Source organism: Rhineura floridana, chromosome 15 (assembly GCF_030035675.1).
Source record: "Rhineura floridana isolate rRhiFlo1 chromosome 15, rRhiFlo1.hap2, whole genome shotgun sequence".
Classification (NCBI taxonomy): Eukaryota; Metazoa; Chordata; class Lepidosauria; order Squamata; family Rhineuridae; genus Rhineura; species Rhineura floridana.
Genome location: NC_084494.1, coordinates 19,523,148 through 19,539,563, shown reverse-complemented (window position 1 = coordinate 19,539,563; position 16,416 = coordinate 19,523,148). Strand labels below are relative to the sequence as shown.

Below are 16,416 nucleotides of genomic sequence, written 5' to 3'. Positions count from 1 at the left end.
GGAGGTCAGCAGTCTCCATGTCAATATAAAATGACTACCAGTGGGATAAACTTTCATTATCTTTTTTCACTTTGTGAAGTATAGCTACGTATTGTATTTATTAAGTCAATTTACAAGCCACACTTCAGCAACAGGACTCTCAGGATGGCCTACACAGTGATAAGACTGTTGTAACAGGACCTGGGAGACCAGGGTTCAAATCCCTACTTGGCCATGAAGCTTGCTGGATTACCTTGGGCCAGTCATAATCTTTCAGCCTAATCTACCTCATAGGGTTGTTATGAGGATAAAATGGTGTGAGGGAGAACCATGAACGCCACCTTGATCTCCGTGAAAGAAAGGTGGGATATAAATGTTGTTGTAGTAGCAGTGATAATATAAAAACCGTGATCCAGAAAGGCAGCTTATAAATGTTTTAAAATAAATAAAATTAACAACAAAAAAATGGGTTGTATCCTGGTAAGTTCCACTCGCAGTACACTCAGTGAAATAAATGGAACTTAGTTAGTCATGTCTTAATTTCAGTGGGTCTGCTCTGAGTATGACCAACTGAATACAACCCATAAACCCAAAAACTCTCAGCACCCTTAACAAACGACAGTTCCCAGGATTCTTTGGGGGAAGCCATGGCAGTTAAAAGTGGTATAATAGTGCTTTAAATGTTTAGTGCATTTGAGGCCAGAGAGGAAGAGTGCATCTGGCCCATATGGTACAGGTTCCTATGTAACACATTCCTTTGTTGCTAAGCACATCCTGTGTAAACCAGCATGCATAAAATGTAACATGGGGATTTGCTTGGAGATGCCTAGGCTTTGTTTTGTTTGTTATTTATTTAATTAAAAGGATTCATAGCCCACTGAAAAGGCTTCTAGAGCAGCTTATATAAGATCAATAAAGTCAAGACAGTCCCTGCCCACAGGTGTACAATCTAAAAGACATAGCACAAAAGGAAAAAGAGATTAGGAGGGAAGAGGAAAACAAGCAAACACAGGCACCAATTCTGTAGTAGTTCTTCTAATGACTAGTTGGAATAGAACAGGACCCACTGCATTCCATTTCATTCCATTATAAGAACAACTACATAGGATTTTCTTCCAAAGGCTGCAGTTCTAAGCACACTAACTTGGGAACACAGTGGGACTTACTTCTGAGTAAACCTACATCAGATTTATTTGTTTATTATTTATTTATTTATTGTGCTTTTAGACCGCCCTTTAGCAACAAGCTCTCAGGGCGGTGTACAACAGAATAAAACCACATTAAAATACAAGTGAAAGTGGATACAATACAACTATAAAAACATTTTAAAAACAAAATTAAGACAAAAATTAAAATAAAATTACAATTACAATAGATTTAAAATTAAAATTAAATTAAAATAAAATTAAAATTAAAATGCCTGGGCAAAGAGGTAGGTCTTTACCTGGCGCCGAAAAGATAACAAAGAAGGCGCCAGGCGTATCTCGTCAGGGAGGGCGTTCCATAATTCGGGGGCCAACACTGAGAAGGCCCTAGATCTAGTTATTGCTCTCCGGGCCTCCCTATGAGTTGGGACCCGGAGAAGGGCCTTCGACGTCGAGCGTAGCGAACGGGTAGGTACATAGCGGGAGAGGCGTTCCACCAGATTGCACTCGTAGGCCAGATATGGATGGGGTGGGATGTGTGGACAGTTGAAATAGCTCTCTCATGCTTGTATTTGCAAAACATGGGAAGCAACAGTGGGAGATGTTAGGGCCCTCATGTCCTGTTTGCGTGCTTCCTGTAGTCATCTGGTTGGCGACTGTGGAAAACAAGATTCTGGAGTAGATAGGCCTTTAATCTGATCCAGCAGGACTCTTCTTATGTTCTTAAGGAAATTTTTCAGTCTCATCCTCAATGGGCTACTTGCTGCTTTTAAGCAAACATCCAAGGATCACTGCCAATGTTAATTGCAGGTAGAGATGCTTGGACATCCCTCAGTGACAGTCCCCGATGTGCATCTCTTGAGGAAGGAGAGAGAAACTGTGAAGGGAAATCTGTGTATATGAACCTGTCACCACTTTTATTGTTCTGCATATATGCTAGAGAAATCTAGATGAGAATTCTTAGCACTGGGTGTGGGGAGGTAACAAGCAGGGTACCACAGGGCTCAGTGCTTTTCAACATTTTTATTAATGACTGGGATGAGGAGGGGTAGGGAACACTTATCAAATTGCAGATGATACAAAATTGGAAGGGATAGCTAATACCCTGGAGGACAGAAACAAGGTTCAAAGTGATCTTGATAGGTTGGGGCATTGGGCTGAAAACAACAGAATGACATTTAAGAGGGATAAGTGCAAAGTTCTACACCTAGGAAAAAGAAACCAAATGCACAGTTATAAGATGGGGATACTGAGCTCAGCAATACTACATGACAGAAGGATCTTGGAATTATTGTTGATCACAAGCTGAATATAAGACAAGACTGTGATGTGACTGCAAAAAAGGCAAATGCTGTTTTAGGGTGCATTAACAGAGTATAGTTTCCAAATTGCATGAAGTATTAGTTCTCCTTTATTTGGCACTGGTTAGGCATCATCTTGAGTATTGCATCCAGTTATGGACACCACACTTTAAGAAGGATGTAGACAAACTGGAACAGGCTCAGAAGAGGGCAACAAGGATGATCAGGGGACTGGGAACAAAGCCCTATCAGGAGAAACTGAAAGAACTGGGCATGTCTCTTCTCTTGAGAAGAGAAGACTGAGAGTGATATGATAGTAGTAGTTGAAAGGTTGTCACACAAAGGAGGGCCAAGATCTGTTCTTGATCATCCCAGAGTGCAGGACACGGAATAATGGGCTCAAGCTGCAGGAAGCCAGATTTCGAATGAACATCAGGAAAAATGTCCTAACTGTTAGAGCAATACAACAATGGAACCAATTACACAGAGAGTAGTGGACTGTCCAACAGTGGATGCCTTCAAGAGGCATCTGAACAGCCACCTGTTGAGTATACTTTAAGTTGGATTGCTGCACTGAGCAGGGGGTTGGACTTAATGGCCTTATAGACCCCTTCCAACATAACTGTTCTATGATTCTATAATCCCCAGAGTCCCTTATGAGCAACCATGGCAGTTCAGTCAGTTTTAAAACTTTGTAATGTATGTGGATCTTGATATAGTCAATGTCACTTATATGAGCTACAGAAGAATTGAGAAATGCAGTACTGGCAAACAGAATAGGTTCAAACTCTGTGTGATGGGGTGTTCTCTCTGCCTGGATGCTGGATTCCCTTTAGAATATTAGACAATAATCCATGGGAGTTTTCCTACAGATGCTGCTGTCCTAAATAATGTTGCTCATACTTTTGGCCTGATGGATACAGTCAAGAGAGTGCTGGAGAACAGGAAGAGCCAAACAGATCAGGGAGAGGAACAATTTCTTTATACTCTTGCAGGTATGTTCATGACTGGGAACACATCTTTTGGGATGTTCTAAACCCATCAGTTCATTGTCCAACCGATGTGCTTTTTCACATTTTGCTGTGCACAGTCTATTCATTTTCTCAAGACTGCCCTTCTATTAGAGATGCTGCAACTTCTTAAGTGCTCAGAGCTCCATAGTCATTCATTCATTCATCATCATTTTATTTGCATGCCGCCTTTCCACAAAAAATTGTGCTCAAGGCAGCTTAAAACAAGGTGAACAGAAATAAATCTCAAAATACATCTACGCATTTTAGCATGTGTTTTTAAATTGTTTAAAAAATTTAAATTGAGTTTTAAATTGTTTTTAAAAGATGTGTTTTAAATTTGTATATTTGTTTTAATGTTTTTAGTTACTGTAAATCGCCCAGAGAGCTTCGGCTGTGGGGCGATAAATAGATAAATAAACCAATTGCAAAAACAATTTCCTAATAACAAAAAATAATAAAACAGTAATGTAACAACAACAAATACAACAGCAAGCAAAAACAACTTTTCAATATAATGAACATAATAAAACAAAATTTAAAAACAAACACAAAAACGAACAAAGAAGAAGTAACCATTCACACACACCTAAGGCAAACCATCTACTATATCTCCTACAAAACGTCATTATTCTGAGCGGAGGCTTGTTTTGGAGGAACTTTTGAGGCAAGGCCTCAGCAGCATCACAATCTGTTTGTAAGCTGAGGTGTGGACTCCTCTCCTTTAACACATGTGTAGGCTTCCAAAATCACTTTGGGGTAAAAGGGGCAGGGCAGGTCTTCTCCCAGCCTGGCAGAGCTTCTGCAGAGCACTCCTTGCCAGACAAGGCCTCAGCAGTTTACGCAGTTTAGTAGTCCATTACTGTCCCCACCCCCAATGCCTGCAACGTTTTGTAAATTTCCACATTTGTTGTCCTTTTCACATGTTCTCTGAAGGCAGTGAGCTTCCTTGTTATACAACTCCTGCCCAGGAGTGCTACTTTTAGCACTGTTACTTTAAAAAAGCAATGGACACCTGCAGGACCATCCTGTTTTCTTCTTGAAGCAGTGGGTCAATATTTTGTGAACATTCAGCAGCAGTAGCAGTGGTTTTTTTTTATCATTATTATTTGGACATGGAAAGGGAGTAGGTAATGGAGGAAGGCTCTAGCCTTTTGGGGGGAAGGGACTTATCCTAGTGGTAGAGCACATGCTTCATGTGCAGAAAATCCCCAGTTCAATCTCTGGCATCTTCAGTAAAAGGTCAGGTAGTTGGTCTTGAGAAGGACCTTGACCAAAGACTCTGAAGAGCGTCTACCAGTCAGAGTAAACAATGCTGAGTTAGGTGAACCAATGATCCAGCTCTGAAGAGTAGCTTCGTACATCCAGAAGAACCCAGGATTTAGACTTCTTGCAGTTGAAGTTCACGGCACTGAATTGGCTCAAAATAGTCCACATTTATTGCCACATCCAGAGCCCCCTCCTTTCTTACTGTATTTCCCATAACCCCTTACAAAAGAAATGCTGTATCTCCCCCTGCCCTGGTAGATAAGGACCAAGCTAGATGTGATGCTAATTGCATGAATGAAATTAACATGCATGTGGACTGCTGAAGGGGGTCTTAACCATTTCCCCTCATGGTTGCAACAAAAACAACTCTCTCTCCCACCAACTACTGTAATTGTAAAGGTGGGATGATGGTAATGTCAGAACCATGGCTGAAGGGAAAAGGGTTAAGCTCTTTTCCCTCAGCCCCTGCAGTCCTGATACTGCTCATCAACACACACACACATGTCTGATACTTCTATTTTTAAAATGTGCACGAGTTGCATTTATGTCTAGTTTGTCCCTAGGTTAAGCACCTTTGCACACATGTATACCTTTTGTCTCATTTAATTCACCTTGTGGTTTTTCTCCTTCTGGTATCAGTTATGTTTTGGCATTTGTATGTGTACTTCACCTTCTTTTTGATCACCATTTTATACAGTGATTTTTTATTTATGACTATTGGCTGCATTAGTTGTGCTTACAGGTTTTCATTTTTTACCAGAAAGCCTGAATTGTGTTTCAGTGCTCTTGATTTCTGTATGCAAGTATGATAGTCCTTTTCTAACACTGAACACTTCGTTTCTGATGGTTTAAGTACCTGTTGCAGGTTTGGTTATTTAACATGTGATGTATCCTTCATTTTAATAGCTTCTGTTCTCTGCTCTCTGTAGCCTTGTAGGGGGGCTATTATTTGGGAAGGGGGATTCCTGGGTTTTATTTTTTCACTTCTACTGCCTTCCCACTTTTGTTCTCTGAAAGAATTGGAGTTGTTTGCAGAGACAGTCTGTTCTACCCACCTTTCCGTCCTTTTGGTGGGAGCAGCAGAAATAGCTGAAAATTATTTCCTTGCCAAAAAGCTGTTTCGCTACTGTTGTGAAAATAATATTTTTCCCATCTCTACCCCCCAACCCCCACTTCGAAGAGTCCCTGTTTTCTTGGCAGCTTTTCAAGAGTTTTTCTCCGTTGACTGTGTGACTATTTTTTCTTTGCAGACCTGGATCGCCAGCTGGAAGAGCAGAAAAAGCTTGCCAGGGATCAGAAGATAAAGTCTCAGACTATTCAGAATGTAGTCCTGATGCCTGTCAACACTCCAAAGCTGCCTAAAAGGCCTCGACTGCAGCGCCCTGCCTCTGCCACAGTCCTGAGCCCTTCAGCGCCCATCCAGCAGCCTCAGTTCACAGTCATTTCGCCCATCACCATTGCATCTATGGGACAGCAGTTTTCTGTTAGCAACATTCCAATGGCAACCATCAGTCAGGGCTCTAGCCCGGTGACTGTCCACACTTTGCCATCAGGCTCGCAGCTCTTCCGCTATGCCACCGTGGTCTCTTCCTCCAAGACCAGCTCCTCTGAAACAGTGACCCTTCACCCCTCTTCTAGCTTGGCCCTGCTGAGTTCGGCTGCCATGCAGGACAGTGGCGCCCTTGCTAATGTGGCCACAGTTGTGAATCCTGTGGAACTAGTGGCCATGGAGTCTGGCCTGACTTCTACCCTCCAGGCTGTCGAGGGCACTTCAGAGGATGGACAGACCATCATAGAAATAGACCCGGCACCTGACCCAGAAGCTGAGACAGAGGAATCTGGGGCAAAAGCTGTGATTCTGGGAACAGAACTGAGGACTGAGGAGAAGGTGGTGGCAGAGGTCGATGAGCACCAGCATCAGGTCCATAATGTAGAGATTGTGGTCTTGGAGGACTAGACAAGAAGCCAAATTGTAATGTTGCTTGGGGTTTATCTGTTTATTTGTTTTCTTCCCCCCCCCTTATTTTTTTTTACAGCTTTTCAGGTAAGTTCCCATGGATATATTTTTTCAAAAATCATTTTCACATGGAAGAGAGCAGTCTCCCTCTGTACTGGAGTGGGGAAGGGAGATAAGCATATTATCCTGCCTAATCCTAACCAGCCCAGCAAAAGTGATGCAAGACCCTGCTGATACTGAGATCACACAGTGAGTGATCACAGTTCATAGATCCAGGTCTGAAAAGACAAGTTATCTACACCTCGTTTACACTAGGATTGTTTTAGAAATTAAGGGAACCAGGTGCTAGAAATGTACCTGGCTGCTGGATAAAGGTGATTCTAAGGAAACAGGTTCCCTATGTGTTTCTCAGCTCTCAACCTCCATAGGAAATGGAAATCCTGTCTACCTTTATCAGCCATGCTACCGTTTTGTTTGGGGTTGGGGTTTTTTTTTTTGAGAAGGGGAGAAATGGCAAACCCTCCTGATTCAAGAGATCATAGCCCCAATCACTCCGGCGCTGTTTTTTAAAAAAATTGTTCTCATCTTTCAGCAGCAGCTTATGCCCTTGAACTGTTTTTGCCCATTTGTGGCTTCTGGAATCAGATTCTAAGCACTCCCTTTCCAAACCTTCCCCAGTAGTATTCTTTTCAACAGGTGTGGTCACAAGACTTTTTAAGAATTGCTTAACCCTTGCATGTGCGCGCTCTCTCTCTCTCTCCCTCTCTCTCTCTCTCTCTCTCTCTCTCTCTCTCTCTCTCTCTCACTCACTCACTCACTCACTCACTCACTCACACAAAGACACACACACACACAAAGACACACACATGCTGGACATGTTGAAGCGCCACCTGCCCTTTTGAGATTGTTGTCCTGGATGTACCAAGTGGGTTGGGCTACTGCATGCTAGGAAACCTGGACTCAGCAGGCTGGGCATACCTGCTCTTTACTCTGCATGCTGGGAACTGCACCAAGCTTGTTAGCTATATATATGTGTGTATATGTTTGGTGTTCATAATTCTTTGAAAAATTGGTCTACAGCATTCTAGCCTGGCACATCACTTCAGCAATGTGACTGCCTGGTTTTGCTTCCAGTTTGGCTGGAGTTTTTGTTTCCTCAAGGGAAGGGGAAGGAGTGAAAAGGGTTCCCACCCTCACCCCCAGCCTGGTTCATTTCTTAAAATTTGGAGAGTGAGAAGGCTTGGAAGGGAATCTGTTTGACTGAAATATTTAAAGCCAGATATAGGAAGAAAATAATTTGGGGGATGGATTGAGTGCGATTGTTCTTTTTTTTTGTTTGTTTTTTTTGGGTCATTTTTGCATTAAAAAATTAAAACAAAAACAAAAGACTAACTGGATCATTATAGTTATATCAGGTTCTTCTTCTTCCACCCCATTATCCTTACAGCAACGCTGTGTGTGCGACTGGTCCAAGGTCACTCAGCCCATTCCATAGTGATTCACCCACTCTAACCACTGCACCACACTGGTACTTGGTTAATGGATATATATACAGGTTGTTTATGAAGCTGTTTCAATAGGATTGGCAATGGCATGTGCTACTCCTCACCTCTGCAGTCAGAGGGCAACTATTACCTCTCCATATTAGAAATTCAGGGACTGCCTTGCCTAAGGCCATCGCATGATCCCATGGTAGGCAGAGATGAGATTCATGCTAATCTGTAGCTCCACCTCTTGGAAACAACGCTACATTGACTCTTGGGTGGTTCACGGCAACTTGGATCAGCTATCCACTTCTGATCTCAGTAATGTATGTATATTTGCTTCTGCCTTCAAGTGTGAATGAATGGCTGTTGACTGCTAAACAGAGAGACATATGGCTATCACCCATGTTCTGAGACAATCTCTGGGTGATTTGAAGTAGATTGTCAATGATTTCTGAACCCCAATTGTTTAACAATAGCAACAACATTGTTTGTCCCCTACGTTATATTGTTGAAATGAACCAGGAGTGGATTTTTGCGGAGGAGGACTATGAGCTCAGTTTAGTTCTGGTATTCCAAAGAGTTCTGGGTTGAGAATTCTTTCATTCAAAGGGTGTGACTTTTACACCTGGCTCTGGTTGTTAATCTTGGGGTTCTAGTAATAAAGTATATTCCACAAGTCTGAGGTTTGCCCAGCCCTGTCTTAGGGGCCACTTCACACAAGAGATTTTAAGTATGCAGTGATACCTCAGTTAACAGAGTAGATGCATTCCTGGACATTACTTCTTTAACAGAAACTTTTCTACCAGAGGTAGGAATAACATGGAACGCACAGGGATAGGTTCCTACACCCACTCATAGATGGGGGGGCCACTTCAACAGGGGCTTTAAAGAGTGCCTACCTGGCACCCTCTGAATTGTATTGGATCTTTCTCTCCCCAGCCCTGGGAGAAAGCAAGAGATCTCTTTAATGCAAAGGAAACACCGTGCTTGTCAGTTTCACCCTAGCAAAGGAAAGGCATAGGCTTATCAGTTTACTTGATAGTAAAGCAGACACATGTTAGCAGACACATGTTGATCAGTTTCACCTTAAAGCAAAGGCACAGGCTTTATCCATAGCAAAACAAAGGCACAGGTTAGTCAGTTTCCCCTTTTAAAAAAAGCCTTTGTTAAAAAGAGTTTTGTCATTAACTGAGGTATTACTGTATACCTTTCTTTAAAAAAAAAACAATTCAACAAAGGAGAAAAAAATAAGATATGTTACAAAAATAAAAATGGAGAGGAAAGAGAAGTGAAAGAAACAAATCCATCAGAATACAATAACCAACAATACATTCATCTTAATTTAAACATATACTTCCATATGAGCCATCCAAATGTTCAGATAGGTATCCACATGAGGATGCCGTTTATAAGAAATATATATAGCAGGGACAGTGTGGTCCTCAGATCACTTCATAATAGATGGTTAGTATTTATCTTTCCAGGCTCAAGGTATCTTAGCAACCACAAGAGCTTGCAAATTGCTTTTGTTGTCCTGCCATTAAACCCCACACTACAGGAACATAATTTAAAAGTACATGAACATCTGAGAACAGCAAGGATTTTGCTAATACAAAATTAATATGGAGAACAATTTCCAGACCAAAAAGAATACGTCACTGGACATGCCCACTTCATATACCTCAGCGAGGCATTTTCAGCATTACATCTCCAACATCTATCTTTATTAGACAGTGTCATCCTTTAAAAACAAGTGTGAAGACCAGTATAGCAAAAAAAAAAACCTGATCCAGCAAAAATTATTTTAAATTTTAAATCTAAGGAGATTTTAAGCATACTTAAAAAATGTAAAAGTGTGAATGCAAATATATCATACATGTGTGCTTGTCAGGGCACTGTCATTGCTTGCACCTCCCTCTTGAGTATATTCTTGGGAGCAAGCCCATGTTTGCCTCTATATTGTGCGTGGAGTTGCTTTAGAATTGAACTGATGGGCTCTATGCCTATCAAATGAAGAGTGATGGGTTCTTGATCATCTGCTTTAAAAAAAATCTTTATGATTGTTCAACTTCTGAGAAAGCAAGTGTGCAATTATTATCTCATTTATCCTCACAACAATCCTGTGAGGGAGGCTGGGTTGAGTGATGACACAATGCAATCTTGTGTTTTATTACAGGGCAGGGATTTGGAAGGTGTGGGAAGGTGTGAGAAGGGCAATGCCTAGGGCTCCCAACAGTAGTCATTCACCATTAGATCGTTTGTAGCAGGTGTGGGGAACCTTTGTCCCTCCAGATATTGTTGAACTCAACTCCCATCAGCCCCAGCAAGCATGGCTAATGGCCAGGGATGATGGGAGTAGTAGTTCAGCAACATCTGGAGGGACAACGGTTTCCCTCATCTGATTTGTAGCCACCCTAGTCACCATCTCTTGTATGTTCTCAAGCTGGAGTTGCTAATCTTTAAACTAATTTATCTAATGGAGTACTGATTATTAATAAGCCACCCTAGGCTCTTACTGGGAGGAAGGGCATGATAATACATTTGATAAATAAATAATAAATAAACAAACAAACACACAGCTAGGTTTGATTCCCAGTTACAATCTGCTCTTTCCCCCCCATTTGTAAATTCAGTTTAAATACATGTAAATGTTGACAAAAACAATGACCTTCAAATATTGCCCTCCCCCCAAAAATAACATGGTTAAACAGAATTATATAAAATCATTAAATGAATTCTTTCAGATAAATAGATCAGAAACAGTGAACTGAGGTATAATATGGTAAAAAATAATGTGATGGACAACATCTGAACAGAAGGACTAGACAAGTAAAGGTAAATGAAAAGTTAATGTCTGCCAGAAAAAAGGTTGGAATTAAAAGAGACAATTGTAATTCATAAAGGACGGCTGTAGCTCAGTGGGTAGAGCATCTGCTTTGCCTGCAGGTGGCCTCAGGTTCAATTCCTGCTTCTCCAGAGAGGTCAGGAAAGGATTCCCTGCCTGAAACCCTGGAGAGCCACTGTCTGTCAGTGTCGACAATGTTGAGCTTGATGGACCATTGCTCTGATTCAGTATAAGGCAGCTTCCTTCCTATGTTCCTATGAGACACATTATTTGGCAATGTTCATGTTTTGAGAAAGAACAACATAATATAGATTGTAAGAAGCGGGACTTACAACAAAATGTTGCACCTCCTAATAGAAGTGCTCCTCAAACCCATTCACTTCTCCAGGATACTTCCTTCCATCAGTCATTTCTATTTCTTTTCCAGCTGATAGTTAATGTTCTGCCAGTACTCACTGAGTTGTTTTTCATGGGGCAGAGGAGGAATCTCCCTTTAAGTTGTAGTTTTAAAAAAAATCTCATTGTGTACTTTGGCAAATCTTGGGATTCCTCTCTCTCCTGCCCCATTCAGTTCAAGTAATGTCGGCACTCAGCACCCGAGTTTGCTATTGAAGAGAGTGATAACTGAATGAAGGTTGGCTGTTCTGAAGTTGTAGGCAGGACTTTTATTCCTACTAAGTTTTCATAACCTACTTCATTTGGTGTCGCTTTTGCAATGATAACAGAAACCCAAACTGTTCCATGTGATTTAACTGAGCATTTGTTTATATTGATATATTTGTTTTTTTATTGCTAAATAAAAAAGGGTTAATTGCTAATATATAGACCCATTATTTATTATTTATTTATTTAAATTTATATCCCGCCCTTCCTCCTGGTAGAAACCCATGGGACACTGGTATTTTCTTTAATTATATATATATCCATACACGCAAGTATTAAGCAAACACAGTCCAAAAGGTGCTCACCCATCATAAGCAGTGACATGGGTGGGGTTAACTTATGGCCTGAGAAAATTCAGCTAGCACCAAGAGCTGCAAATCTCCTCCCAATAGGCAATGAGAGGCTGAGAGCTTCGTTTGTAATCTGAAACAGCTGAAAATGTGGTGGGGATAAATAGCCTTTGAATCCACAAATGGATTACAAAGAAACAGCCCAACAAGTTAGGATGTGCAATATTAAAGAAATCACAAACTACAGATAACACCAACACCGTATAGTGGTGGTCCTTCAAATGTTGCTGAACTCTAGTTCATCACCAGCCTTAGCCATCATGGCCAATAGTCAGGGAAGATGGGAGTTGTAGTCTAGCAACATGTGGAGGGCACCAGATTCCCGACCCCTACCATAAAGCAAACTTCTTCAACCTGTGGCCCTCTAGATGATGTTGGACACCAATTCCCGTCAGTCCTCCCAGTGAACATGGCCAACGATCAGGGAAGATGGGAGTTACAGTTAAACATCTGGGGCGCAGCAGGTTGGGGAAGGCTGCCATAAAGATTACTGAAATACATTTTGCATCAGCAGAAATTAAAACAAATAGCCTAATGATTACTTTGAGACAGGCGTACATTTATCATTTCATCTAAAACCTACTGTACATCCACTAGTAGTTACTCTAGAGCAAATAAACATACAGCACTTCATATGTAACAAACATGTTTTGACCATGTACAGTCTATATGTAAACCTTTTTCAGAGATATCATTAGGCTGTTTGTTTGTATTTTTGCTATAAAATTTACATTAATGTTTCTTTAAGGCATTGGTGTTCTCAGTAGTTTTCTTGAATATTAGACTTCTCAATTTGCTGGGAACATTTTTGATGTTTTTTGTTGAGTTTGGTTTCCTTGTTTTTTGCTCTTTGGAGGGAATGAACATCTTCTGTGCCTCCAGGTTAAAAGCAGATCATATAATGGATTACCTCTTTTCGTTCTGCAGGCTCAAAGTTTGCCCTGGGATTGCAGAATAGAAGGGAAGCATCCTCATACTGTGGCACCAGCTACAGGATTAACGGTCACTGGAAATGCCATTACAGCAAGGTCAGCATGGCCAGATCCATTAGCTAGAGAAGGAAGGAGTTTGATCCCCCCCCCCGGTGAGAATATTCATCTCCAACTGCCACATGCTCTGGAACTGCAGAGGAGAAGGAAGGCACATTCTGATTAATGGTAGGAAACTGTGGACCTCTATATGTTGGTGTACTACAGCTCCCATCACCCTACGGTGGCTGCAACTGATGCGAGCTTGAGTAGCAACATCTGGAGGACCGCAGGTTCCCTATCACTGCTCTGGCCTCATCCATCAACCAGACAACTAAGGGCCACTAGATTTATTTAATTAAGGCATTTATATACTGCTTTTCAGGTGGACCTCACAAAGTGATTTGCAATAATTTATTTATAAAAATATGTATATACCATTATTCATTTAATAAAATCAAAGTGGTTTACATCATATACAAACAACGAAAACACATAAACATTTAAAATCAGAAATCAATCAACCAACTAACACTAGAAAGATACTGTCTCAGTTGCCTGCATAAGCCTGGTGATACAGGAAAATGTTCAGCAGGCATTTAGAAATTAGAATAGAAGGTGCCTGCTGAATCTATAGTGGCAGAGCATTCCACATGACTGGGCTGATGACACAAAAAGCTTGATTTCTTTGTTGTCAGATGAGTATCGTTAATTCAGGGAATGACAAGTGATATTCCAGCACATGGTCTCAGTGGTCAAGCTGGGATATAAAGGTTCAGGTGGTCCCTAAATTACCCTGGACCTAAGTTGTTGTAAATTAATACAAGGACCTTGAAACTGGCTTGCTAGTGGATGGGTAGCCAGTGCAGATATTTTAACTGGTTTCACATGTTAGCCATGTGCCTCTATCAGCAGTCTGGCCACTGCATTCTGCATCAGCTGGAGCTTCTGAACCAGGCCCAAGGGCAACTCCACATAGAGTGCATTGCAGTAATCCAGCCTCGAGGTTACCAACACATGGACAGGGATGGCCATAGCTGATGAATGGTCATAGCTGATGAATACAGGTTGTATGTGTATGCATGAAGGGTATTTTTGGTTTTTGTGATTACAATGGGTTGTATCTAGTGTTAGTCCTACTTACAGTAGGCCTGTTGAAAATGACAGGCATAACTAACTTAGATCCATTAATGTCAATGGGTCTACTCTGAATACAACTTAGTTGGATACAACTCAAACCTACTCTAAGCAGCCTTGATGATCATTTGATCAGAAGGAAGGATATAAAATTTCAAAATAAAACAAATAAATAACAAAGGGGACAGAAACACACTGCCTGATCTTAAATTAATAAAAGCTCAATTGCTTTCCTAGGTACTCTACAGGCAACAGGGTTCAAGAGAAGAAAAGCAGGATCTGGAGCAAAACATTGCAATGTATTCTTATCTCTTGTCCTGCCCACATCCACAGGATTTCCAAGCAGTCTTCCATCCTGTCGTGCCCACTAGACTTGCTTAGCTGCCGCAAGGTTGCTACACTCTGTGCCAGCCTTTTTCAACCAGTGTGCCTCCAGATGTTGTTGGACCACAACTTCCATCAGCCTCAGCCAGCATTGCCAATGGGCAGGAAAGATGGGAGTTGTGGTCCAACAACATCTGGAGGCACACTGGTTGGGAAAGGCTGCTCTGTGCCATCAGACCATGCCTTGGGATTTTAGTGACAAGCGCAGCTGTGGCTGTGGCTCAGTTTAAAAATAGATTGGAAGATGCTTTTGCCCAGTCTGATTTGTCAAAATTAAAGGAAGCAAAAACAGTTTCATGGTATAATTGCCACCTGAGTATGAATGCTATTTCTTTGGTCTCTCCAAATGTCCAGTGAGTATTCACGCTACTTTTAATTCATTGAACAGCTTCTGCAGTTTTGGATGGACACTACACTCAAAGACACATGTATACACCCTCTCATTTTGAGACACCAGGGCTATTCAATGTTAGTCCTACTCAGAAACAGACCCACTGAAATTAATGGACGCACTTCTGCAGGTTCTAGTGCGTCTCCACCTCTCTTTTCTGAAAACACTAGTCAAACCACACCCCTTTTTACTGGTAAACCTGGTGGGCTCAGCTTGAGTGCCTTTTAAAGAAATTCACTTCAAAGAGATTTCACAACTGATTGGCAGATCAACCCGTTCTCCCTCCAGTGTGGCTAATAGAAACACTTTGCTGTAGGTGGCAAGTGTGCTCACAGCCTAACTTAGGTCCAGTGGAATTTCTTCAAGAACCGTTTTAACCAGGGTGGTGTTTTTTTTTTTTTGGGAGGGGGAGGATCTGGTGATGCCAAAGGGGTAAGTAAGTATATGATGATGAAATCTGTAATGGTGCATTGTTACTGAGCAGACTTAGGAAGTTCTGGATAAATTAACTGGTTGGCCTCAAGGATGAGAGTCAAGAGGAAATAGAATGAAATGTGTCTGGTAGTGGGGAACTGAATGAAACACCTTTGTATTGGGGAATCATTCAGTGAAAATAACTGTGCATACATGGATGTATGGCTGATTACTTCAGTTTCTGCTGAAAAAGTCAAAATATTGGACATGGGCTGGGCCAGATTAATACATGCTGAGGTCCTAAGCTATGTCAAGTTTAAGTGGCCACCAAAAAGTGTACCATTCTAACAGAAATGAAAATGAAAATAGAAATAAAGAATATTTTTGTCATATCAGAACAGCAATGTTTCTTTGCAAGTTTGTTTTCCCCATTTCCTTTTTTTACCAATTATCTAGCACTTAACATTAGTAAAAAAAAACATTTTTCACTATTTTTAAATTTTTTATTTTATTTAGAGGCCCCTCATTATCTGAGGCCCGGCCTAAGCTGTAGCTTACTTAGCTTTAGTGGTGGCTGGTGGCTCTAGCTTGTGCATACATTTGTCACTGGACATGTCAAACTGATGTCCCAAACCTTTTAGCAATGAAGGTACTGAAGCTTTGAGAGGTGTGGGGGAACTTTTGGCTCTTCAAATGTTGCTGAACTACAACTCCTATCATTCCTGGTCCCTGGCTATGCTTGGGACTGATGGGAGTTGAAGTTCAGCAACATCCGGAGGGCCAAGGGTTCTCCCCATCTGGGCTTTGAGCAAATCCTTCTGCTTTTGTTCTCCACCTACAACAGGGAAGCATCTATGACATGCCACACGGGATTCTTGTGAGGAGGAAGAATTAAATAAAGGTTATAAAGAAATGTGCACACCAGCCTTCAGTTCCTAAGCTTCTCACCTGGAACGTTCATCTATAGTTCCCGTTTCAATTATTGTAAGCATTTTTTTAACAAATCTGTGAACGTATCTGTCGCGTAGCAAAAATTTCAAAGCAAGGAAAAAGTAAGGAAGTCTTCTGCTTTGACAGAGTTTTGTTTTCAAAAGCGACCTACACACACACACATAA

General features: G+C 41.3%; 1 protein-coding gene across 7 annotated transcripts in view; it reads left to right on the top strand.

The window, feature by feature from the left end:
- GMEB1 (glucocorticoid modulatory element binding protein 1) overlaps window positions 1-8,031 on the top strand; it is a 32,065-nt gene extending 24,034 nt beyond the window's left edge. For all 7 annotated transcript variants that reach the window (XM_061597204.1, XM_061597197.1, XM_061597203.1 and 4 more), the window contains 2 exons: window positions 3,298-3,420; window positions 5,955-8,031. In XM_061597204.1, coding sequence (XP_061453188.1) covers window positions 3,298-3,420; window positions 5,955-6,661 — 830 coding nt within the window. In that variant the 3' untranslated portion in view covers window positions 6,662-8,031. The remainder of the gene's footprint in view (window positions 1-3,297; window positions 3,421-5,954) is intronic.
- Window positions 8,032-16,416: the final 8,385 nt, after the last annotated feature.